This window comes from Rhea pennata, chromosome 13 (assembly GCF_028389875.1).
Source record: "Rhea pennata isolate bPtePen1 chromosome 13, bPtePen1.pri, whole genome shotgun sequence".
In the NCBI taxonomy this organism is placed as follows: domain Eukaryota; kingdom Metazoa; phylum Chordata; class Aves; order Rheiformes; family Rheidae; genus Rhea; species Rhea pennata.
In genome coordinates, this window is record NC_084675.1 from 19,099,315 (window position 1) to 19,125,391 (window position 26,077).

General features: G+C 39.3%; 1 protein-coding gene across 1 annotated transcript in view; it reads left to right on the forward strand.

Annotated features, from left to right (window-relative positions):
* Window positions 1–850: 850 nt before the first annotated feature.
* PLCG2 (phospholipase C gamma 2) overlaps window positions 851–26,077 on the forward strand; it is a 66,313-nt gene continuing 41,086 nt past the window's right edge. The window contains exons 1-3 of the mRNA XM_062586529.1: window positions 851–931; window positions 6,312–6,543; window positions 21,935–22,075. Of these exons, the coding sequence (XP_062442513.1) occupies window positions 6,348–6,543; window positions 21,935–22,075 (337 nt within the window). The 5' untranslated portion in view covers window positions 851–931; window positions 6,312–6,347. The remainder of the gene's footprint in view (window positions 932–6,311; window positions 6,544–21,934; window positions 22,076–26,077) is intronic.

Genomic DNA, 26,077 nt, shown 5'->3' on the forward strand with positions numbered 1-26,077 from the left:
TAATGGTGTAAAGGATTGTGTGACTACAGAGGTCCGTTTATTTGGTAGATGAGAGCAGTTGTCTATTCCATCGGATGCATCTCAGGATTTACGGAATTCTGTGCAAATTAATTTACTGAAAGCATTTGAATGTGCTACTGTATTTCCACTAAATAGTTTCAACTCAACACAAAATGAGGAAACCACTCCTATTTAATCATTTCCCAGCTATATCACATAGATTTGGGCCATGATCGATAGATAACCTCAAATTTCACGGCAGTATTTAGGCTTGGCGAGAATGCAGCACGTCAGGATCTCTTTCAAATCTTTCAAATTCCAACCTGGGAAGTATTTTTGGTATTTTAGAGATGAGCCGAGGGTGTTGCGTTTTCTTATCGCAGCTGAGGGTGCTGCGATACAATGCGCTTTGTAGAGGACCTTAGCAAATGAACCAAGTTTAATCGGGAAAAATTTAATTCGAGTCACGGTAAGTTTTTTTTTTTTTTTTTTTTTTTTTTTTAAGCCCTTCCCGCTCGCCTTTCATCTAAACTTACAAAACTCACCTTTTTTTTTTTCCTTTCTTTTCTTTTTTTTTTTTTTTTTCCCCCGTCCTTCACGTCCCCGCGGCCGCGGCTGGCTGCGATCGCCGTCGAGGCGCCGCAGCGCGGCCCTCAGGGCGGAGCCGCTGCCGCCGCGGCGCGCGGGAGCTGAGGGGCGCCCGCTCGCCAACGGCCGCTCCGCTCCGGCCGGGTCCGGTCGGGTCCGGTCCGGCGCCGCGGGGCTCCTCGCGCCTCGGTGCCTGTAGGTGGCCGCGGCGGGGGGTGGGGTGTCACGTGACGGCCCCTTCCCGGTGGCAGCAGAAGCAGAAGTGGGAGCCGCGGGGCGGCGGCGCCCGCAGAGGCAGCGGCAGCGGCGCGGACACCGGCGGCAGCTCCCGGGGGCTGCGCAGGTGAGGGGCGGGCGGCCCCGAGGGAGCGGGAGGGCTCCGCGGGCGCTCGGCGAGGGGGGGGGGGGGGACACACGGCGTCGAGGGGCCGCCGCGCTGCCCGAGGAGGAGGAAGGGCGGCTTTGGGGAGCGCGGCCGCGCCGCAGGCCGCTGCCGGGACCGTGCTGCGAGCGGGGAGCCGCGCCTTGGCGCGCCGCCCCGAGGGGTTCACGGGGGGTGAACTGGTCGCGGGCGCCGCCGCTGGGGGCGAGGCCGGGGCCGGGGAGGCGGCGGCGGCCGCTGTGCGCCGGGGCCGAAAACGCTTCACGGGGTCGCGTCGCTCGGACAGCGCTGCCTCGTCCTGGGAGGCACCTGCGGTGCCGGCGGGGATGCGGCAGCGCCTCTCCGCGTTGTTCACTCGCAGCTCGCCTTTGCTGTAAGTTTTTTCCTTGTTTTGTTTTGTTTTTTTTACCAGAGGTCTGCTAGGTAAGCATTGCGGACTGATCCTGAGATAAGAAGACCGTGTTTTTGAAGTTACGAAGTACCATAATGCAGTAAAATTAAACGTGCAGTTCTTTGGATAAACTAAGCAGGATAAACTAAGGAAGTAGGTCTTCTTCCAGTATCCGCGTTCACTTGGTTATTGGCAGCGCGTCTTCCTTTCTAGTCCGAGGCAGGCTCGTCGATAAAAGAAACGTAGAAACTGCTCTTGTGCTGCTGCACAGGCAGTAACAAGCGGTTGCAATCCTGTGCGTGAGACAAGATGCCACCGCAGTTTTGCTCCCAAAGTGCTGATAGAGTTGTGCATTGGTGTCTGTCCAAACTAGACCTTAGGAGATGTTTCTGTGATTAGCAGCTCGCTTCTTGAATCATTCCGGTGATGCTCACCTGCTCTACTTGAGGCTTCAGTGCCTCCTCCGTACAAGAGAAGTGATGCTTTTATTCCACGTAAGGGTGTCATACCCTGCTGGTTTGGAGGTAGCCGCATGCTGTGTTGATGAGGGTCATAACAAGGTTTTGCTAGGCTGAAAAAACTGTTGATTCAAATAGTTGTGCAGTGGTGGGTGTAAGGTGACTACTATAAAGGTTATGTCTAATATCAAGGGTTTCCATTAGTCCTTTTGAGAGGCTGCGTATATTTCACTGTTAGGAAACTTGCTGTAATGCCAGTTCACAATTATTTTTAAACTTTTTTCCTGTAAGTCAATACAGGATAAATACAGGAATGGTCTGTTAGATGGATCAAATAATAAAACATTTTTTCCTTTTTAAAGTTATTCTGTTTTTTACTGATGAAGTAGATATCCTCAGCTTCAACATCATTTCACAGTAAGTTTAAAAATTTGGTTTTTAATTTAGGATTTAAGTTAGGACTAAAAAAAATGTTCACTCTGTTTTCGGAAGAAAGAACTGCTTTAAAAAGGGAAGTCCAATATATTATATTCAGCGGAAGCTGTTTAAGAAGCCACCTCTGAGAGGCAGTTCCTTTGTGCTAAGAGACTACATATCTCTCTCAAAAAAAGGTTTTATTGCCTTTTACTAAATGTCTCTTGTTTAGAAATTCCTTTTCATGTTGATCCAGGTGATGTTTCACTTTACAGCTACACCTTGTCCTGTAATAGGCAGATCAGATGTATATTTTATTATATTCTTCTGGAAAAAACTGTGCTTGTTTACAGGTTGAGTTTTATTATTGCAATTGAGGTATTAATGAAATGGTTGAAGCCTTGTTCTAAGTTACGGTATGTTCAGTATGTTCATTTGAGTACAATTCTAAATGAAGGGAGCAAAGCAAGAATGCTAGGTGTGCAGGCTTTTTTTTTTTTTTTTTTTTTTGAAAACCAAACACTGATCAAAGATTTTTTTATTATTATTATTATTTTTAAGAACCGCTCATAGTTGCTCTTCTCCTATTACAAAATGTTGTAGCATGAGGAGGAGACTGTGACTATCTTGTTAGATGCAAATCTATGATCATATAAATAACTTTCTGTTTAGTCCCATGGAGTCAAAAGAATCAGTTACATTCTGGCTAAAATCTACCATTACTTATCACCCACTACTTATTTACAGTTCTCAGTCATAGGATTGGCATATATAATTGTTTTTCAGTATTAATAGAAAAGCAGAGTACCCTTTCCTTATACGGTAACAAAGTAATAGATGTTGAACACCATATTAACTGTATAATGTTTTGCAAAACGTGGAGTAAGACATGATTCCTGCTCTAGAGCAGTTGAAGTTCACTGTAGGCAATGCAAAAAAGGCCATGCCACAGGTAAGAAGAGACTGTCGTTTGCCTTGTGTGCCCAAAAATGTGTTTTTGTGAAGTGGTGGAATTGAAGAAGAGACAGGAGAAGTTGTACTGGATAGCTTCAAAGTCTGATGGATCAGACTGTGGAAGCAGTGAGTGACACAATGATGAAAGACAGTTTTGTGGTATTAATGAGAGAGAGCTGAAAGGAGAGAGAACTCTTTAGTAAAGAGCAGGTTAGGAGACAGGGACATGGGGTGAGGGGGAGGCGGGTTGGAAGAAGTCACCAAGGGGAAGCGAGAAGCTGCACAGTTGAACTAGTTATCAGCACGGAAACTGAAACTGCTTGTGATGAAGAGCAGTGGACTGAGGAGAGAGGAAGAGCTGCTGTGGCTCGTGGTTGAATGTGCCCAGAGATTCTTTAAACCTGTCCAGCTCCAGGAAGTGGGTAAGGGGGATGGTTGGGAACTGTGTGGCAGCAGTTCTGGCTGCTTGTATGAAAATTATATCACTTTGTGCTTGGATGAAAGAGCAGCTTCCAAGGTATGCTGTTTGTAAATAATCTTGCTGAAGAGTGTTCAAGGTTGCAGTTAGCTCTTTGATGCATTGATGTGTGGGAGATGGAAGTACAGAAAAGTATTAATGTTTATGACAACTGTTGCAAATGCATCTTCTGACAGTTTGTCTGCCAAGATGCGTCCTGAGTATATATGCACAAATACTTGCCACCTGACTTGTGTGTAAGGAAAAATGGCCTATACGGGAGAAACTACCACATAGCTATGAAGTTTTAAAAGTGTTTCAACAGATACTTTTAGACATAGCAAGCATTTCTTTCTTTCAGTATTTGTATTTACTCGTATTTTTCCCTCATTTTCTTTAAAGTTCTCAGGAAGACAGTCAGTTTATTTAAATGTCCTTATAGGTCAGTGTAGTTCTAATGCCCAAAGATTTTACAGAAGCTATTGTCGTTGTTTCTTGCGTTTTCTTGTCATTGAGTTGCCTGGTCTCAGTCATTAGCATTTCTTCTCAACTCTTCTTGATGTAATAGAAGAAAATGGCAACACTGGCTCCAGAGCCTTTGAGCCTTCCCAGATATCAGAAGTCTCTTCGGGCAGCAAATTAAAGCTTCTGTTGTAAGACAGAGCAAGAACAGAATACCTGCTGCAGTTTTTCTCTGTGAGGACAGCAATTTGACTGTCTAAAGATAGCATTTGTACTGGGAATGTTTCTTTTTAAAAAAAAAAAAAAAAAAAAAAAAAAAGCCTGTGAGAGTAGAAATACTTCACAGAATCACAGAATGGTTGAGGTTGGAAGGGACCTCTGGAGACTATCTAGTCCAGCTCTCCTGCTCAAGCATGTTGCACAGGATCATGTCCAGGTGAGTTTTGAATATTTCCAGAGGAGACTCTACAACTTCTCTCAGCAATCTATTCCAGTTTCAAATGTGCTTCCAATCCATTGCAGATACCTATTTCCCATATTGATATCTAGATTGTTAATACTTAACAACAAAAGCGACTTCCAGATATTTCTTACAGTTGTGGAGATTGAACTATCCTCAATTTCAAGAACTAAAGGTGTTTCCAGCTTAACGTAGAACTTGCAAGGTTTTTTATGGAACATAACTCTCCTAATATTCTAAAACAATCAGCAAATCTTACAGGAACAGTCATTTCTAATAAGAGCCATTTCCCTCTCTATATTAATTAGAGAAAATCTCCACGAGCAAGGATTTAATGGTACATAAAAGTTCAGGTGTTTTAAAGGGACTTGGTAGGGTTGAATTGATCCTTTTTTTTGACATTTTATGAGACTCTCAAAGTCATCAAGTCGAGTATCTTCAAGGTTTGACCTTTGTTTAAGGAAGTGCATTCTACATTGAACCTACTAGTAATGTTTGCTGTTTTCTGTGGGGGAGAGAAAACAGTATGGCTGTGTAAAGACTTCAGAGGCTCATCCTTTTTAGTACTGCAAGGTGCTTGGTAAAAGAAAGGACATTGGACAGAATATGTGGTATGTTAGCCTTACATTTTACATCTAGTGTGCATGTATAGTTTATAAGTGATATTCTTAATATTGTAAACCTGCTAGGTATTACAGAAAAGGGTTCTACTCATTGTTAAACTAAGTACTTTTTCAGGTACTGTTCAAGACTGGCTCGTGCAACTATCCTATTGAGTAATCCTAATTTGGCCACTGATTATACTGTCAAAAAATGTGGAGGCTCGAAGAGAGAGAGAAACTGTCATGATAAAAGCAATTTGTGCCATATAGTTGCATTTACACCACTTTTTGGGGTATCAAAGAATGTAGAAAATGTTGCAGAAGATGCTACAGGCTCACTGAACGTTGCTATCAGAGACGTGATTCTGCTTTAGTTTGAACAGAAGAATTTTTCTTGTTTCCTATGTGTTCCTCAGTTTTATTTATTTTTAATTACTGTTAGATTTAATTTCTTTATTATGATCCAGGTATTGTTCTACTTGGATTTTGATGTTTTGCATTCTTTATAGTTTTTGCTCTTTTGTCCTATTAGTTAGCTGTACTTATGTTCCGTATTTCTTACTGATCTTCTTTCTTTTATTTTCTTCCTGTGTCACATATCTTTATGTAGCAGTGCTGATGAGAGTTTAAAGATGGAAATCTGTATTTGTAGTGGTGAGTGTGCATATACAATTGAAGGTGTGCATGCATAAAATTGCATATAGAGGAGTATGTTGATTCATGTGATTTTACATATTTGGGCTAAGCTGACATTAGCTCACTGTATTTTACTCTCGAACATGGCATAACGCTGTGTTACAAGACCCAGGAGTTAGTAGTATGTTGCTGCTAATGTAAAGGTGTTAGTCTTGCTGCCGAGTTTTAAACTAATTCACTATATATGATGGCTACATTGCCCAACTCCTCATTTTTAACAAATCTTGTAACAATACGTCAGCAATCACTGTCACCTTCTTCTGTGAAGCCTATTCCTACTTTCTTGCAGGATAAATTGCTGTCAGTGTTCACCATGTATCTATTGTCTTTGAATGGGATGGAATCACTGTTGGCTAGCTTTAACTTATTTATACAAATGTGTTTCTAAAAAAATTAAGTAGTATTGTTTTAAATATTAAATTTTCTCTTCCCTTGCTTTTTCTTCAGCACACTGAAAACCATAAACGTTTGATTAAAAAAAAAATGCCCAGAAAGAGTATAGACTATGGAGTGCTGCCAGAGTATGAGAAAAGCCAGATCAAAAGGACCCTGGAGCTGGGAACTGTTATGACAGTGTTCAGTCTTAAGAAGAGTAATCCAGAAAGGAGGACTATTCAAGTCATAATGGAAACCAGGCAGGTAGCATGGAGCAAGACAGCTGACAAGATTGAAGGATTCTGTGAGTATTTACAAAGTGTACCTGAACTTAGAATTACTAATGAATTAATGTAATTGCCAAACATTGATTTAGTGATACTTTACATTAATATAGTGATACTTTTGACTGAAAAGGATTTGATAATTTCCAAGGAGTATTCTGAACTGTTGCAGTAGGTGAAGAATCTTCTGTGGCTCACTAGTTATTTAAATAACTCTACACGTATGTTATTAACATCCTTTTCCCTGAACCCTGTTCTCAGAGTTTTCATCTTTGAGTCTGATGCTACCTGTGTTCTATATGAATACTGCTACTGAGTGAGAGCTCTTTTGCATCATCAACCATCAAGTTGTCTTGTAAATTAAGACTTTTTTACCCCTCCTTTGTTCAGAAAGACGAAGCTCTAAATACAAGATAACTGAGTTAAAATTTCTATTTTCTTAAGGAATTTACTGTTTCAGTATTTAGGACTGTTGCTAGAAAGTACCAGTGACTTCAGAGGATGAAGCAGTGCATTATGAGAGATGTTTTCAAGATCCTGCATTGATGCTGTCTCTTTAGTTGATACCTGAACTGGCTAAAACCATTATTTATAACACAGCTGAGAGATTTCTAGAAGAGGATGAAAAAGCTACATGGGCCTGTGAAAGATACAGAGAAGAATAAAGTGAAACTAACTATCAGTTCTTACTGAACATGGTTGATGTCAAGCAAGCTCAGCTTGCAGTTTTTGGGATACACAGTGCTATAGTTATTAAAAAAAAAAAGTGTAATTACTGTGCTTGCATATGACTGTATGACTGTATGTAAACTAATCCGTTTTATTTATTTGTGGCTATTTGGGAAAAGAAATTGTGATAAGGAATGGAATTTGGAGGTGGGGAACTGGGAAGGCTGAACAAATGTATTGAGATAAGAGTAAAAATAGCATGAAGAACCTACAGAGGTGAGATTAGAATTTAATGAGCAGAGACAGGGATTTTTGTGAGAAGCAAGTAGATCAAGGGTTGAGATAAGAAAAAGAGGTTAGGAATGTGAGAAAGAGGTAAGGAATGTGAGAAAGAGGTAGAACTGAGACTAGTTAAAGTGAAAAACATCACAGACACAGAGAATAAACAGATGTTTCCTCCTGTAGCATTTCTGGGTCTTGACTAAATATATGTGAATTCCAGTAGGAAAATCTGCATCATACTATTGCAGTGCTAGTCCACATCCAGAGCAACTGTGACTGGCACCAATTAGTAGTTCAGGTGGCAGGAGCCATCCTCCTGGTGTTCTCTCTGGCTGTAAATAAAAAGTAACATCATAGAAACAGGGAAGGTGGGGGAGAATGGATTTTGTCCATTGATTGGTGGATTTCTTTTTTCTTTTCTTTTTCTTTTTTTTTAATGTAAATGCATAGTAAGTTAAAAATGCCTCTGTTTTTAAAATTGTAAAGGCAAGTACTGAGAAATTGGATGATTTTGGGGTAGTCTGTGAAACTTTAGTTCATGTGCCTTACTTAGAAGTAATAAATCTCCAGTTGCTAATGTTTTCCACTGGATCTTGTTGCATTCATTGCACAGACTGGGCCGGGACAGGACATGTCATGGAATGAAGGACCAGGTTATTTGTAGGACCTTTTTATTATTGGTGGTAAGAATCTGGTGATGAGCAGTGTTCTGAGGACACACAAACAGGGCTGGGCACCCTGGTTAACAGGGCACTCAGGATCATACTCTAGTTCTGCTCCAGTTTTCTGTGTTTAAAATGAGGGTAGTTATCACTTCCTGTAATGATGCGTGTGAATGTTACTGGTTCTGATATACTCAGATCCTGGAGTGAGGTTTACCCAAAAAAAAGTCCTGTAAGAAAATGAATATTTCGATCATGAAAGCATGGTTTGAAAGCACTTGGCAAATAAGGCCTGGGGTGACGCCCTAAACAATAAGCTTAAAACAAAATACAAAATGACTGCCCGTTGAGTGAATGAGGCATTAGAGTCCTGTGACAAAAACAGTATGTTTTTAAAGACTGTCATAACCATTTGCACAAAGGGGCCAGATTTAAGCTGTACAGACTCTGCATTCCAGATTTCAGGGCAAACCTTTTTCAGTTCTTGACTTTATCATAATCTTTTGTCAAAGCTTCCTAGGAGGAGGGAGGTATAGTAATAAGGACCACTAATTAAAGTTTGTTTTATGCATAGATGTTAACACTTTTTCAGGAGAAAAAAAAAAGGGGAAGGGCAAATATTTTAAATCAAGTTTTACACCTGGGTAATTCAGCAGGGTAATGACTTGCCTTCAATTATACAAGCAGTCATTGTCAGAATAGAAAATACTGTTTTACACTTATAGTTTAGCGGAAGGGCCATATGCCTCTCTTTCCATAAATTTTAGTTCTATAGTAGTTATTTTTAATTTAGCAATCTTTAAGTGACCTTTGTAACAATGAAAGCTTCAGATCTGCATAATATGTCATACTCTGAAGGGTGAGTATGGAAAATACTGTTTTATTGCTTTAAAAAGCAAAGAAACGTTCCCAAACCAGGACATACTTTGAAGGCACTGTTTTAGAGTATGATGTGAACACTTGTTCATGGTAAATTGTGTTTAATCTACTTGAAATGGAAGTCACTGCAGCTTTAACTTGCTGCCAGCGATTTTGCAGAAGAGGAAGGAAATCTTTGTTTTTTTTGTTTTTTGGCTTTTAAAATTTTTTTTGCTATTCTTTTGACTGAGATTCAGATTTCCATTTTGCTTGACGAGTGGAAAAATTATGGATCCAAACCGTTCATATTTGATAGTTAAATGGATGGACTGGATAAAAAGTTGTTCGTACTTTGTACTAGAAGAAAAGTTGGTTTTGGTTGTATATAAAGGTATATATGAGTGACCCAAAATGTTCATTTGTAGGTTGTGTTGACTTTGAAAAATAAAAAAACTTACATATTTGAAACATTTTAGTGGCTAAGTGCATAGAATTATGAGGTCTCATAATAATGTTGTTTAATATGCTGTGTTTTGATACTGAGGAGTGCTGTGCAAGAACTAATTAGTGATATAATTGTAGTGGTTGCTATTTCCACATACTACAGTCCAGTAGGAATTGATACTGAGTATGGGTGGGAGCATAAGATTGCTTCTTGTTGTGTGTATAATTTTAACTCAAGTTTGGCAACTACCCTTTTATACAAGGCAGAAAACTGAACATTTCCACCTGTTAGAGGGTTTGTATTTCTAAATCAGACAGTGATAAGAGAGAGTTCTTAAGTTTTGGGACATAAAAATAGACCGCTAATGGGGTGGATGGAGACCAGCTTTTATAATTTGCTGTAATTCTCTTCCTTTTGAAATTGAGGAAAAAAACTCTTGCTTTTCTCCTGTGCGTGCACACACACTCTCTGTCTAACTGCATTGTGTAGTGCGCCGTGGGAATTTTGGGTATCGTATACTGAATTTCTTGCTGGTAAGCTATAGATGGAGGAGGGACACTCAGATGCCTTTAAGCCATAGCTGCTCATACTGCAGGTTGATCAGTACTGTGCATTGCAAGGATGCAAAATGCATTTGATTGTCACGAAAATAGTAAATACCTCTAAAATTTATGATATAAACTGTTGAAAAAACATCTCTAGCATTAGAAGCCTTGATGTAAGGGGGAACTTCTGTATTGTTTTCAGTGGGGTAGCACTGGGTTCTAAAAGAAGAAGAAACTGATAATTTTGCAATGAGAAAAATCTCAAACATATGGAAGGGAGGCAGAGATACAGGATGCTTTCCCCCCCCTCCCCCAGTCTTGTATTGAAGTAAAAATCTAATTCACTGTAATGAAAGTTTGCTTCTGCAGGATTGTACCTAAACTTATTATTTCAAATATTTTGTATAAATATAGTCCTACTTGTAGTGTGTAGCAAGAACACACAAGTGGAGTTGCTCATGGACCTTCTTAAGAGAATTGGTTTAAAAACAAAGGGATGTTTTCAGAGGTGCAGCATTTTTTTGCATAGGTCATTAAACAATAGCCTATGCATTTCTGCAGATATGATGACAATAAACAGTGCTCCTCTGTAAGATCATTACAAAAGGGTATTTCCTGGGGTATTTCCTGTTCTTTTAGAAATTAAATCAACTATATTATGGTGTTTGGGATCTAACTTGGAATTAGGCAGCCAGTATAATATTTATTTTCTCAGTAGCTTGTTCACTGTATCTACAATTGCCAAACTTTCACTGTATCTACAATTGCCAAACTTTCACACTGCTGTTGGCTTTATACCTTCCATGCAATAATCACTTATCACTGCATATTAGATATTTGCATGTGTGTCATGTTCTTCTTTACTGTTAAATTTACAGTACTGCTCAAAAATGCACAGCTCAGCATGCCCAAGGCAGTGGATATAATTTGGGAAGCAACTGACAAAAGAATAAAGGTGATTCTGCTCTGTGCTTGTTAAATATATAATTATAGCAAGGCTTCTGTTTTCTCTGATGCCTCTTCATAGTTTGTGATCTTCTGTCTCTTTAAACCTCTGTGAATCACAAGCTCCCTTTGGTCAGGCAGGGATCTCTAGAGATCTTGTCCCACTCCTTGCTGAAACAGTGTCATCTAGAGCAGGTTGCCTAGAGCTGTGCCCAGTCAGATTTGGAATATCTCCAAGGTGGAGAGTCTTCGACCTCTCTGGTCAACCTGTTCCAGTGTGCAACCACTCATATGGTAAAGAATGAAGAATGTGTTCATGTGGAATTTAATGTGTTTCAGTTTGTGGCCATTGCATCTCATCTGGTCACTGGGCACTGCTGAGAAGAGTTTGGCTCTGTTTTCTTTACTCCTTGACCCCTCCATGAGATATTTATACATATTGATAAGACCCTCCCCTTCCCTCTGAGCCTCCTCTTCTCCAGGCTGAACAGCCCAGTTCTCTCAGCCTCAACTTTTATGAGAGATACTCCAATCCTTTAGTCATCTTTGCGATCCTCTGCTTGACTCACTGCAATAAGTTCATGTCTTACTGATACTGAGGAGCCAAGCACTCTGAATGTCGCCTCACTAGTGCTGAGCAGAGGGGGATAATCACCTTCCTTGACCTGGCAGTGCTCCTCCTAATGCAGCCCAGGGTACCATTGACTGCTTTTGCTGCAAAGGCACGTTGCTGACCTTATGATCTTTACATATGCTTTTCCTACTTCTGTTGGATCCAGCACAACCCATGGTGCAAAACCCAAATGGACAGAAGGAAGCAGTGCACCTTTGAGAAAGATGCTTTTATTACAGTTTGTTAAGCATGCAGGATTCCATTTGTGTATTAAAATTATTGCTACTTCCTTAGTGGGACTGCAGAGAACTATGCAAATGTGTTCACCCTTGCTTGAGTTTCTTCTAGGCATCTTGCTATTGTTCTACACAGACATTTTAGATGCTCTCATATCTCTTAAGCTTGTCTAAGGGAAATATTTGTAGATGCTGACTGCAAAATGTCAGGGCCTTCACTTTTGGCTCCTCCTTACTAATTCTATTTCTTATTTGTTCTGCATTGTCCTCCATCATTTTAGATCGGTGAAGGTAACCTAAAGTTTGCTAAGTGGGTTATGGGACTGCTCAAGGGGCTCAGAACCTCTTGAATGGTCACTCCTAAGTTACCTATGTCATCAGTGACCAAAGACTGGTTTAACTTTTGATGCAACTGTTTTTCCCTTGAGTGTTTTGTTTTCTGTTGTGCTTTGCATGTTGCAGTGTAGTATTAATACTTCATGGGATCACTCTTGCTTTGAAACCCTTGTTTTATTTTTATTTTTATTTCTTGGTATGTGTGAAATAACTGAGATAGTATTTTAAACAGCCTAATATTAAGAAGATAACTTAGAAGACTAGGCTCACTTGTCTATCCGTATAGTCAATTATGAGTGTGAATGGCTCTTCCATAACAAAATTTGGAGTCCTTAAGTTAGGTTCCTGCTCTGAATTACTGTACACCGGAGTTGCTTGCTCTGGTCACTGAATATATAAGGAGCATAGTAAGACCAGCTTCCTAACTGTGAGGCAGTTGGGTAGTGTGAATTCTTTTTGTGCTTCGTTTTTTTTCATCTGTACATTTTGTTTAAGAATGTGTATTCTGTTGCAAAACATTGTCAATGTAAAAATGCAATCTAAATATTGAGATAAGGTGAGGAATTTTGAATGTAAAACACAGCATTGAGAAAAAAGATAGGGAGTATTTTTGCAATGTAGGAATACTTGCTGTTGGATTATGGGTCTAAAACCCCTGACACAAGTTATGCAGCTAGTACCAGATACCATCGACTGGACAACTTAACAAATCTTCTGGAAGGCCATACTATACCACAGTCTTCCACATCCTCCCTGACCCAGACCTCTCTTTTTCTTTGTCATAGCACAGTCTGACTTATAACCTGCTTTGTGCTAGGGAGGTCATCTGGCAACTTCAGTCACGTAGCAGAGGAATGAAGGTTGTGTGGGAAGGTGTTTCTGATCTAGTGATAACCTAGTCCAAATGGGCCTGTGGATCATTTACCCATAGGTCTAATTCACCACTGTGAGTTCATGGATTTGCAATTTAAGAACTACAGTTCCTGGCAGCTTTGGCAGATCTAAACTGACATTTGCTTTATCAGCACATCAGACAAAGAGGCTTCAGTTTCATGATAGAGGGAATTGATTTGCTTGTTTAATTTGTTCTTTTTTGCAGAAACTAACTTGTGCATGCTAGATAATCTGTCTGTGAAGCTGTGACTTGCACGTTAGCATAGCTTTGTAATGTATTGTTACTCTTGCAACTTCCTGCTGTATATTTTTATTCTGTACATATCCTTTGCAACTGTGTGTGGCTCTGTGTGGCAACCATCAGGTCCCGCTCCGTGGTCTTTCTCCCCCACTCTGAATTGTCGCAGACTGCACAAAACCTGAGGATTCCACATTTCCATGGTTTCTGGGGGTCATTTCTGCCTCTGTGCCAGCCGTTTTGCTGTGTTGTTTCATTGCTAGGATACAAAACAGCTCAAACAAATGTATTGTCATAACCGTATTAGCAGTGGAGGAACTACCGCAGAGTAGTGAGAGGAACAGGGAAAGCAAGGAGTGGCCAGGAGTGCAACCTGCTTCAGTCAGTACTCTGCTAAGAGACAGTCTGTGGAACCACCGCCTGGGATTTGCTAACTTACAGTGCATTTCAATTCTACCAAATAAGCCACCCAAATTTCCTCGTGTTATGACACATACACTTATATGCATATGAGTAAACTAAGGCCCAAGGCAGTTACAGTATTTATGTTTGCAGAGCAAGTACCTGACAGTCTGTAAAGCTTCAGGAGGCTGGTGTGTAACAGGCCTTTCATTCTGTATCAGAAGTGAAGTGCTTTAAGGAGAATTGTAAGGGAAAGTTTGTGGCAACTAGAGTCTGATTAGTCACTGGAAAACATGCAAATTTCTGCATCTCTTCCATGAATCCCTGTAGTTTTACTTATAATCTGATGATTCACAGCCATGACAGTTTATGCTCTGAGAAGTCAGTGGTGCCTTCACTAAACATGCAAATGTGTATTTGTCTGTAATAAATCCATACAAATTTCAAGGAAGGTTCTGCTGAGGACATGGTTAATTCTCTCTCTCTCTCTTTTTTTTTTTGATTGCCTAGGAATTTTTGTATCTAAAGAGATGACCTCCTTTTGTAAAAATGAGTTGAATTATATTTTAATCCCTTATTCTTTAGGCAAAGAAAGGTAACCTAGCTTTTTGATGTCCTTGATTTATTGCAAATTTAGTCATCTTTTGGTTGTGTGAACATACAACAAGAAGTAGGTTTAAGAAATTGGAGAGCAATGTTTAGAAAAAGTGGTCATAACACATCAGATGTAAAAATGTTCCTGTTTATGGACAAGAGGTTAGAATACTGGTGAGGCTGAAAGAGAAAAATGAATAGATGTATTGATATTAATTTATTCTGAAAACTTCTTTCCCTTGGAGGACGAAGTCCCTGTGTTTGGGAGTGGCAGAGATTCAGACTTCTAATTAATGGCAAGATTACTAAGTACAGAAATAAAAACTATTTGAATTGAGGCTTTTAATGGTAACGATATGCCTTAGTATAACGTGTAGTAACAGTTTCTTCTTTCTGTATTCCAAACCTACATTAATGCGGTGGGTCTACCTCATACTTTCTTTTTTTCACTTTTAATAGAAAGGTGTGATGAAACTGCATAATATTTTAGTTTGCTATTAACATGAGCTACTAATTTCACATTCTCTCTCTGTTCCTGTTCTTTCTGTTATTTTTTTTTCAGAAGTTTGTAGAATAAAATGACTGCCATTTTTTTAAAAATGCACTTGGCATTTCAAATTTGTTTGCTGTTACTGATAATTCCTTTGACCTATGAAAATAGGAGTTGTCCAGGATTGTTCAGATCACTTGAGATTTTCTTTCTGCTTAAAAAAGATTTTACTGAATTTGTCTTCTAGAATATGTAAAAAACAACAACAACAAAAAACAACAAAAAACCAAACTAAAACACAAGGGGAATTTTCATGTTTCAAGCTGTGCATTAAGAAAGAGAGTGAATTGAAATGAAGAACTAAGTTTGCAAGTTCATGATATAGAAAGTGTGGGTTCTGCTCTGTTACCAGATCTGCAGGACTGCACTGTGTTCATGTTTCCGTATTGGGTTACATTGCCAAGTAGGAATCACGTTCCTGCAAAATATTGCACTTGGATATTTTATAATTGAAACTGGGGGCTGCAGTGCATCTATTAGGTAATCAGTAAGAAGAACAGATCAGACCACATGGCAATCTTCAGAGTAAAGCGAGACCCAGGGATATATAACGGCAGTCTAATGCATGCTGCCACAGGTGGTGCTGTTCTAGATAACAAGGAAGGTATTTATTTAATGTTGATCCATGTATTTTTTGAATTTTATACTGCATTATGTTTTCCCCAAAATTTCATTTTGCTGATTTTACTTTTAAAAATCCTTACTAAAACAGCCTGCTGAAGGGAGAACAAGTTTTGATTCAGTGCATCTTTTTGGCTCTCAGATACTTTGGGTAGTCTAAAAACCCCTAACACCTAAGCAGCTATTTATGAAAGTGTTTTACATTATTAAATATAGCTGAGGGATTCTTTTTTCAATAGGTTAAGTAACTACGTCATTTAAATAGTAAAATTTTTAATGGCAGTATGAATTTGCTATTTAGTGGGAAATTGTTATTTCTGTCCATTTGGAGAAACTACTGTAAACATTTACTGCATCTGTATCTTTCTGGGAGAAGCAGTGGTTATTTGCATATTCTCCTGTTGAGAAGTGTGAAACAAGTGCTATTTACGGTTTGAATGTTAGACTTGACATTACTGGTTTCTATAGTAACTTTTTTTTTTTTTTTTTTTTTGTTACCACTATTTTTTTAGTATTCAGAATACAATAGAAATAACATGTCTTTGCAAAAGTGAATTCATGTTTTGCTCTTTATGGAGAATCTTTTCGAACAGACAATAAAATTCACCTTTTTCTGTTTTGAAACTGATGTGTTTCAGTTCTTTCTTAGGGTATCTTTAAGTTCTTTGTGTGCCAGTCTTCAGCTGAGTATTTGGAGCTTGGTTTCTGTGGTCGAATGAAGAAATGAACGTGTGTAGCCCTTAGCTGTTCTCAAACCATTTCTTCCCTTTAGCAGCTCAGGTCTGCAGTGTGTAGGAAGACGAGACTTCCTGTCATGGCCGGGCAGTGAACCAGGAGGAGAAGCTCGTGAACTTAGCCCCGCTCACCATAAATGTGATTGATCAAATTTTTTGTTTCATGGGACAGAATTTAAACTTTTATGGACACACATGTCAATTTGACTTTATCCTTCTCTTGTGCAGTTAACTTTTTTATTTTCGATATGATACCCATAGCTGTTGGAGATTTATGGCTTTTTGATTCTGAGTTCATCAAACTGGGAAGGGCTGTAATATGTTTTTGCTCTGCTGAAAAAAGTTGTTGATATAAAACATAGTTATAGCTGGTAAGATGGGAATTTGTTGTTTCTGTACACGACAGCTTTGTGTGACCTGATTACTTAGAACCGTGTGGGTTTTCATGGTACACTTCTCTGAAGCTTTTGTCAGTTGCACAGCTAAATCCCCAGAGGACCCCTTGGAAAGGTAGTCATGTGTTCTTTCTCAAGATGTACCATTTCTCATGTTGCAGCTTTTTAAGTCTATGTTTTCAGATACTGTTGTGGCTTACTTGTAATGACTTCCTTGGGCCACTGAATGTCTCACTAAATTTCACAGTTTCTATGAATTGAATCATTTTTCCATATCCCATCTGTACTCATGTGCTATGGGAGATTTCTGCCTTCGTGTGACCAAACCCTTCTCTTAGAGAAGCCTCACCTGTTTCCTTTACAGTTACCCAAGATCCGTATTTCATCACTGTTTTGAATAAAACAGGCTGATAAGGCACACCTTGCCATTAACTGTTGGATAGTTAATCATCAGTTTTGCAGAAGTGAGAACAAAGCCATTGTCCCCATTAACCACCATGAAGTACATTTGCAAAAGGAAATTAAAGGCTTTCTTCATTTAATGGGGGCTTATTTGCACACAGCTTAAGTATCACAGTTCAGTTTCTGCTATTTCAAAATGAAAGCTTCAGAACATTTTGTAATGCAAATTGTTGAAGAAAAAAAAGTGGATTCTGAAAACTAGTTCTTGTGCAAAATGTTACTATTTAGACACAAATAAGAGCATGAATGTATTAATGTAGAGAATTCCCACCCTATGTCTCAATCTACACTACTTAGGTGATAAATGTGCCTTATTTTCTCTAAAATATTGCCAGGAGTTTCCCTTTTGCTTTCCTGAGACTGTTGTTGAAAATACCTGATGAAGCGGATAATGCTCATGGCCTGACTTCTAGCTCTGTAAACCATATCTTACAGCACTCTGTTAAATAGTCTGTAATGTCACTATCAGTTCTCTTTTGTGTTGTTTATTAGGTCTTTTCTGTCAAGGGTAATTTGCTAGGTTGGTAGCCTGTAAAGTTTTCTGACTTCATTGCATTTATTTACAGTCTACATGACTTTCCAGCCTAGAATTACCTGACTGGAGCAAAGTTGATCTATACAAACACTCACTCCTGCAGTGAACTCACATGGGCACTTTCAGGTAGCATAAGCGGTTCTGTTACTGGTACTGGTTAGCGTTAACCAGGGTCAGCTTTCTAGCCCAGTTGTCTGGCTGCTGAATGATTTTGCACCTCTAAGGGATGGGCATTGTGTGACCGCAGGCAGAGGCAGAGCTGCTCCCTTGGAGTAGCGGTGCTGGCTTGTTCCAGTGTTCATGGAATGAGCCGCATAGTGTTGTTATATGCAACAATACAGTGTTTGTAATTCTCCTAATCACGTCACTTGTTGCCTGTGCTTACCTTATGCCATGTCTTCTACTTAGCTTGCAAAGCACCTTTTGTAATGGAATCCAGGCTTTTACAATCTGCCTCTGAGTATAAGTGTAAGGTACTAGTAATTCATACTTAAAATGGTGTGACTAAATGTGATTTCTGTTGCTAAGTTATTTCAATGGAGTTCAGCAGAGATATCAAGGATCAAAAATTTATTGCAAAATTTGAGGCAGTAGAGAGCTCTAGTAGGTGCTCTGGAAGGCACTAAGCAATTAATCTGTGCAGTCTTTGGCAAGTAGCTATGTAGTAGTGTAATGATCCATTGAATTAGCTGACTTGCCCAACAGCAAAAGCTGAAGTTTAGCAACTTCAGGCTCTGGACTGCCTCTGTAAGTCACTAATACTGCACATCTAGCTCTGAGCTTGGAACAGCATAGTAGTTGAAGGTGCCTTGAGTCCAGTCTCTTGAGGCAGTTGTCAGAACCAGTAGATGACCCATGAGATTGCCAAGGAGATCCTTATAATGGACTAAAGAAATCATTTAGCAGAGTAGATGAAATGTAAACTTGCACCCTCAGGTTTTTAGAACATAACTAGGCTTTTTAGGTAGTTGAATGGGGACAGAGTACGTTGGGAATGCCCTCTTTGTTTTGCTGGGTGTGAATCAGTTTCTCTGCAGGATTTACTCTGATTTATGTTTCCTTGGGAAAAGTGTTAACCTGTTAATGTTTTATGGAACTTGCACCTGCAAGCATATGGGACATGACCTTACACTTGGCAAGCTATGTATGTCCAGGTGTGCACTTTTTCAGATGTATCAAGCCTCGTGGATATATGTCTTCGAAGCCAGGGAAGAATATGGCTCTGCAATTTGAACACATGGTTGAGAAAAAAGGTTCCAGTACTTCATGTAAAAAGTCCACAGTAATTGCTTAACTACTGAATTGGTTCGCTTGATATTTACTGATCTGAATCTGAAACATGTTGCAGATTTTCCTGGCTGTTCCTTTCTCAGTTCAAATAGGTCAGCCATTCTAAATATTAGTCTTCGTGTGCATTGTGTGAAGAGTGTGGGACAACTGGAACCTCCTTGGGGAGGCAGCAGAGCTTGGCACCGGAGCATGGTTTTATGGTCGTGTTGTATGTCTCTCTCCCCCTTCCAGTTTTCAGCCTTGGCTTTCCTTTCAGCAATACAGAATAATACATACTAAACCACACCTTATAAAATAAAGTTAAAATGTATACCAGTAGTTTCTATTCATTTTGTGAAACTGGAAAATGGGATTACATCCTTCTGACTATAAAAATCTGAGTAATATTTTCATACAGTTACATATATCTGTTTCATAAATTATTTTATTAAGTGTAGTAGTACTTTGCCAGAATTTTGTTGAGCAGCTCCGTATAGAATTTTGCCTAAAAAGTACAGGAATGTAAAATTCTGAATTCAAAGTCTTAAGAATGTCTTCTCTCATCTGGATAGGGTTTTTGCTTGTTTGTTCTCTTACCGAACCACTCCTCAGTCTACCGAATGTTTAGCAATTAGGGTATAGTAATCTCTTTTTCAAAGACAAGTCAGTGAAACAATATGTTTGCCTTATGATGTGCTTTGAAATTGGACTTATTCTAAAGTGTACATAATGAGAGATCCTGTAATAGCAATTGAGTTCCTATAAAGCCTTTTTATGAGCACAAATGTTACCAGTTCATTATTACTATACAGAAGTAATATAATACAGAGGATGGATATAATTTTATTTGAATTGGTTACTAACTTGTGGAAGGAAAATAAGTTACAGTTACTTTACACTTCTTGTTAACAGCATCTACCTTCATGGTCCAGTACTTAAAGCAGCGTGAATAAAACAAGAATATGAGAATAGCAACACCAGTGTGAAACCTGTGTGTGCAAAAGTCTTTGTACATGTATGTGTGTATACACACATTCAAACAAGAGAACAGGATGGTAGGTTTGAAACGTTATAGTGCAAGGAAAAAAGTATAGTGAGTGTATACGTAATGAGGGAAGACATTAAGCAAGTTTGTGTGCTAGTTTCAGAGGTCACTGTGAGGTAAGAGCCACTTGAAGTGAAAACAGCAATGAAGGTTGTGAAATCTTGTCACCGCTAAGTTTATGCTCTGAGAGGGTCTTTGTGTTATGCTGTTTCATATGTATAGAATTATGGGAGTCTGAAATGCAAGATATGCTTCACCTCCAAGTTAAAAATTGTGTTTCCCAGCAGGCATTTGTTGGATGAAAGGAAGGGAGAGAAGATGGCTGAGGTTGCTTTTGTTTGTCACTAGGAATGAACCAGTGAGGGACACAATACTATGTTATTTATTGTGGCTGTGCCACCTCCTCCTCTCTCCAGATAGTTACTTTCTGTCTCTGCATCCTGATTTTTCTCTGAGATTCATGTGAAATTCTTGGGGTGAAGTGGGTTTTCAGATGTAGGCATTTTGGGGTGGTTATCTAGATGCACAGCTTCAGATCTAAATGAGAGGCTTGATTATTGGAGGATTCAAGACATCATTGGGGCTTTTGATTGCAGACCATTTGTGAAAATCATGCCATATATTTGTTTTAGAAGCTTGCATCTAAATTTAGAGGCTTAACTTCAGCCATCCAGATACGCAGATTGTAGATGATGTTCTCCTGGTGGACTCAGATACAGACAATGAGACATTACATGTTTTACCTTGAAGATAATTATACCAGGAAAAGTAAGTTTAATTAAGATGCTTGTGTCCTAGGATAATCCTTTTGTTTTATGTTTGTACAGTGCATTAAAGTTCAGATTGACCACTAGTGTCCCATTTTTCCTTTGGGGAGTTGGATTAATGGCTGGGGTTAATAAGTGCCAGATGGAAAGTTTGTCCTGGAATACTCTGCAAAGAAAAAGAAATTCCTAGATAAATTCATGTTTTGTTGTCTAGATTTTGATGAGGAAACTTCTTGCTCTTCTTTCCCTCCCTTCCATAATAGCCACAGAAATACAGCATTCCACAAGCCTAACTTTTAAACAGTGCTCAGCTCTACCTCTCTTAGAAGTCTTCTTTCTTCATTGTGCATTATTAACTGTTCTATTATGATGAGGTGCTCATTTAAAACATGTTTTTTATCTTGTAGAGTTGTTGAATACATGGACAGAAGCCCTCAGCCATTTTCCGTGGGTCTTGTTAGGCCTGATAAACACATTTTTGAGAACAGCCATGAAATGTTTTTCTTCACTCTTCCTCGTGTTGCTTATAACTCAAGATTGTCCTGAAGTGGGAAGAACTGTGTATTTGTCTGGTCCACAGGCAAAACAAAACCACTTCCTCAGTTTTCTAATAAGTATCTTATCTTGAGAATGCACATATTTCTATTTCAGTGCTGCCTCACTGATAGTATGCAGGCTGTATAGCAAGGGTTTGATAAAAAGGGAACTGACTCCAGAAAATATGTGCTAGCACAGTGTTCCCGTTCTGTTATGCAAAAGATAAAGATCTGTTTGGAGTTGATCAGGAAAAGGCTGATAAATTGTGAGGTTGGATTCTCTCTTTAGATTCTGGATGGTGCTTAATATACTTATTTTAAATATAATTTAAAATATTTTTCTTACAGATGCCAGTGACTGCGCTGGGAGGCTAGCTAACTAGCTAAGATGCAATGTATGATTTTTAGGTGCATAAAGTTATATGTTACATCTCTGAACAGTTGGCATGTCAGTTGGAAATTTTTTGTTCGGGCAAATGTCATTTGTTAAACTATGTAACCCCTAGATTATGTATATAAATTTGGTGGATAGTGATAATCAAATGATAAAAATATGACAAGATATTTTTCTTCTTCTGATCCTTCTTTATTGGTCAATAGTACATTTAGATAGTCATCAGATAAGACTTGGATTGCAGGCTAATGTGATTTGCGTTTTTTTGTCCAAAAAAATCTGTAAGTAAATTTTGTATGTTCTTAGATTTTCTTCTTGTTGTTTTAGGCTTGACTTAAATGTAGCCACAGTTGTATTGACTGAGTTGTTGTTGTTTCCTTTCAGTGGATCTGATGGAAATAAAGGAAATTCGCCCGGGAAAGAACTCGAAAGACTTTGAACGTGGCAAAGCAAAGCAAAAAGAACAACACTGCTTTACTATTTTTTATGGTACCCAGTTTGTCCTCAACACCTTAAGTCTAGCAGGTACTACTTTTTTTTTTTTTTTTTTTTTTAAAAAAAAAAACAAAACTTTATTTCTTCTTTAAACCTAACTACTGAACTCTGGAATCAAATACATTGATGGAAAAGTAGTGCAAAGCATAACGCTGTTTTCACTTCTCCTACAGTTCAACAGTGCGATAGATATTTAAAAGCTGAGAGAGATCTTTTACTAAGGCCCTTAATATGTATGAATGGCTGCATTTTGATTGTTTTGCTTTCAAATAGTGTTTTATATGAGAGTTTTTTCTCCTTGTGCTGTCTAAACAGAACAGTTGTGTAACTTAGATGTGTAGTACATGATTCAGTTGTTGCAGTTGGTCTTACGCTCTGCAGATCAACACCGCGGCATGTTTAAGGAAGGTAAATGCATGTCACTCACTACAAGACTGCTACAATTTAAGTAGCAAGAGCTAATGTAGTCTTGTAGTAAACATTTCTCTCAATACACTCCTTCCTGAGACCTCTTTAACAGAAATATTAGAGAAAGTGCAGTTGGATTCTTGCAGTTACATAAGCTTTTGCTAGTTAAATATCTCATGTAAGGCTTTCAATACTGAAGAGCAGAGGTGAAATATTTTCCTCTCTAAAATCAGCAGAGGATTTGCTCATCTTCTCTGCAGCCAGAATTTTGGCCTGGCATTTCAGTCTTGTCAAAATGATTCTGGAGATGATAGCTATAAAGAGTTAGACTACAGCTATGTCATGGAAACTTTTATATCACTTGGGAGCAATTACAGACTAAATTGAAAAATTAAGCCCTTTTTCTGCTTGTGTATGCATGTCACCTGATAATATTAAATATCTTCTAAAGGAGATCAAGGGACTATGAATGAAGTCAAAGGGTTGTAAATTGCAAATAAAGAGGTACATATGCAACAGAGGAAAGTATGTGCTATATCTGTGAAAAAGTTCGAGACACTTTTTATGTCAGGTGAGATTGTCCAGGGCTGCAAAAACAACAAGTCTGAAGTGGAAAAGAATGTAAGTTCTTATAGTACAGGCTGAATGCAATTTCTACCTAGTGAAGCTTACAGAAGAGTTTCTTCTTTAAAAGTTGTTGATGGATCCCTGCTTTAGAGTCATGTAGACCACCTATTTGGTATGGCATTTCTCTCTGTTCTGTGCAGGAATACACTTGTCCATTTCATAAACATTAAATTCAATGCAAAATCTTAATGGGAGAAGTTATGAGTGCTTTGTAAGCTTTCTAGCACTAACAATAGACCTCTTTATTATTATTTTTATTATTATTATAAGTAAGCTTAGGAAGTGTGGGTTAGATGAGTGGGCAGTGAGGTAGATTGACTTTTAAAACTGACTGAATGGCAGAGCTTAGAGGGTTGTGATCAGTGGCACAGTTTAGGTGGAGGCCTAGACTAGAAGAGCTAGCAGTATCACCCAGGGGTCAGTACTGGGTTCAGTCTTGTTCAACTCACTCATCAGTGATCTGGATGAAGGGACAGAGTGCCTCCTCAGGAAGTTTGCTGATGACAGCAAACTGGGACGAGTGGCTGATACAGCTGAAGGCCGTGCTGCCATTCAGAGAGACCTGGACAGGCTGGAGAGATGGACCTGAGAGGAACCTCATAAAGTTGAAGAAAGGCAAGTGCAGGGTGCTGCACCTAGGGAGGAATAACCCCATGTATCAGTACAGACTGGGGGTTGACCTGTTGGAAAGTAGCCCTGTGGGACCTGGAAGGACCTGGAAGTTCTGGTGGACAACAAGTTAACCATGAACCAGCAGTGTGCCTTTGTGGCCAAGAAGGCCAATGGTATCCTGGGGTGCATTAGGAAGAGTGTTGCCATCAGGTCAAGGGAGGTGATTCTGCCCTCTACTCAGTCCTGGTGAGGCTACGTCTGGAGTTCTGGGCTGCTCAGTACAAGAGAGACATGGAACTAACTGCTGGAGAGAATGCAGCGTAGGACTACGAAGATGATGAAAGGGCTGGGGCGTCTGCCCTCTGAGGAACGGCTGCGAGAGCTGGGCCTGTTTAGCCTGGGAAAGAGAAGATTGAGAGATGATCTTGTCAATGCACACAAATATCTTAGCGGGAGGTGTTGAGAGGGTGGGACCATACTCTTTTCAGTGGTGTTCAGAGACAGGACAAGAGGCAACGGGCACAAACTGAAACACAGGAAGTTCCACCTGAGTATAGGGAAGAACTTCTTTACTGTGAGGGTGACAGAGCACTGGCACAGGTTGCCCAGAGAGGTTGTGGAGTCTCCTTCTCTGAAGATGCTCAAAACCTGCCTGGACGCAACCATGTGCAATGTGCTTTAGGTTACCCTGCTTAATGAGCGGGGTGGTTGGGCTGCATGATCTCCAGAGGTCCCTTCCAACCTAACTGATTCTATGATTCTGTGACTTTTTTTTAAGTAGAAGTGAGGTACTACTTACAGCAGCAAATGTTTCTTCAGTGTGTGAGAATTAATTGCTTATAGATTGTAGCACTAGAACCCTGTTTTTGTGGTCTGATGCACTGGAAATTAAAGACTGCTTGTGACAATATAACCCCCTGTGACAGATTTTTTTTAACTTCAGAACAAATTTTACCATTGTTGGATGAAGTCTGTGAAAATTTTGAGCAAATCACTGTGCTTTAAATGTAACTGTGCCAGGTACCTTAGATTGGTTTCCTCTGGCCTCTCCCATTACTCCAGGCAATTCTGGAAAACAGGTCTCTGCCAGTACTTTAAAACACTTGGTACCAGGAGGTATTAAAACACTTAGTACCAGGAGATATGTCGCCATAATGCTGAACTGCAGAACAGCATGACCGATAGAAGTTTCAATTAAGGGGGAAATCCTTTTCCTTGTTAGAACACTTTGTCATGGTTTCTTTAAACAATATAAAATAATTGTTACTTAGAAGGGAATGGTAGCTTTCATAAAGGGCTGAATTGCCTTGGGAAAAGAATTGGTTTGGCACTGGTAGTGGGTGTTCTTTCTGAAAACGTAACTAATTGAAAAATGTTTCCATGGGGATTCGAGGCTAGCCTCTAGCTTCGTTCTTGGGGAAATACAGCATTGTTTTAAAGTATATTTAAATAAAACGTAATCTTCATCTTTTGAGAGACTGTTTTGCTTTGAAGACAGTTAAAGAATTTAGCCAGATTAGAGCTCGTGTGTGAAAATAATTTTTCAGAACTGGCTTAGTTGAAGAACGCTTTCATGCGTTTCAGAACCAGCACACTAAAGAAATGGACCTTGCCAACTGGAAGCTGTAAAGACAGCATCTCATCAAAGGCTAAAAAAACCCCTGTTTTCAGCTTTAACCAGTCTTCCCCAGAGAAGGCTGTTCCGGGCACGCAGTGCATCATCTTTCTTCTGTTGAGCTGAAGCATTACCAAATGTGATCATGATAAATTACGCAGAAGACTCTTCTAATTTGGGAAACGTAAAGGCAAACTAAATTTGAAACAAAGTAAGGCAGTAGTAAGCCAGTTTAGAGTTCAGGTGAATCTTCCTTCCAACTCTACGATGTTACAGCTGGGTAGGCAGTTTTTAGACTCTTCTGAACTTACCTTGCATTAGAATGTGTTATAAATCAGTTACATTGATTTTTGTACCTTGCTTCCTTCTGTTCTTTTTGCCTAAATCTTGTCTGGGACAATCTGTATTTGGATGTGTGATTATGACAGACATGAGCTGGTAAATGTCCATCAGAAGCTGGTGCTTTGAAATCTTCTTGTAGGTTGCTTGGAATATTATGGACTGAGGTGACAACGCAATATACTGAGTTCTCTTGTTTGCCTGCTTCTAGTTGTTGTAGGTCCAGGCTACAGCCCTGGACTTTGGCTGCTTTGGAGACAAAAGATAAGGGGGAAAAAAGGTTTAATTGTGTTATTACAAGAGCTTAGCAATAGTTCCATAGTTTTCTGGCTGTAATATTGAAACTCACCTACTCTGATAGGCTAATTTTTAAAAGGATGTATTTTTTGACATAGCTTCCAGGATTAACTCTCCCAGCCCTAAATTTACAA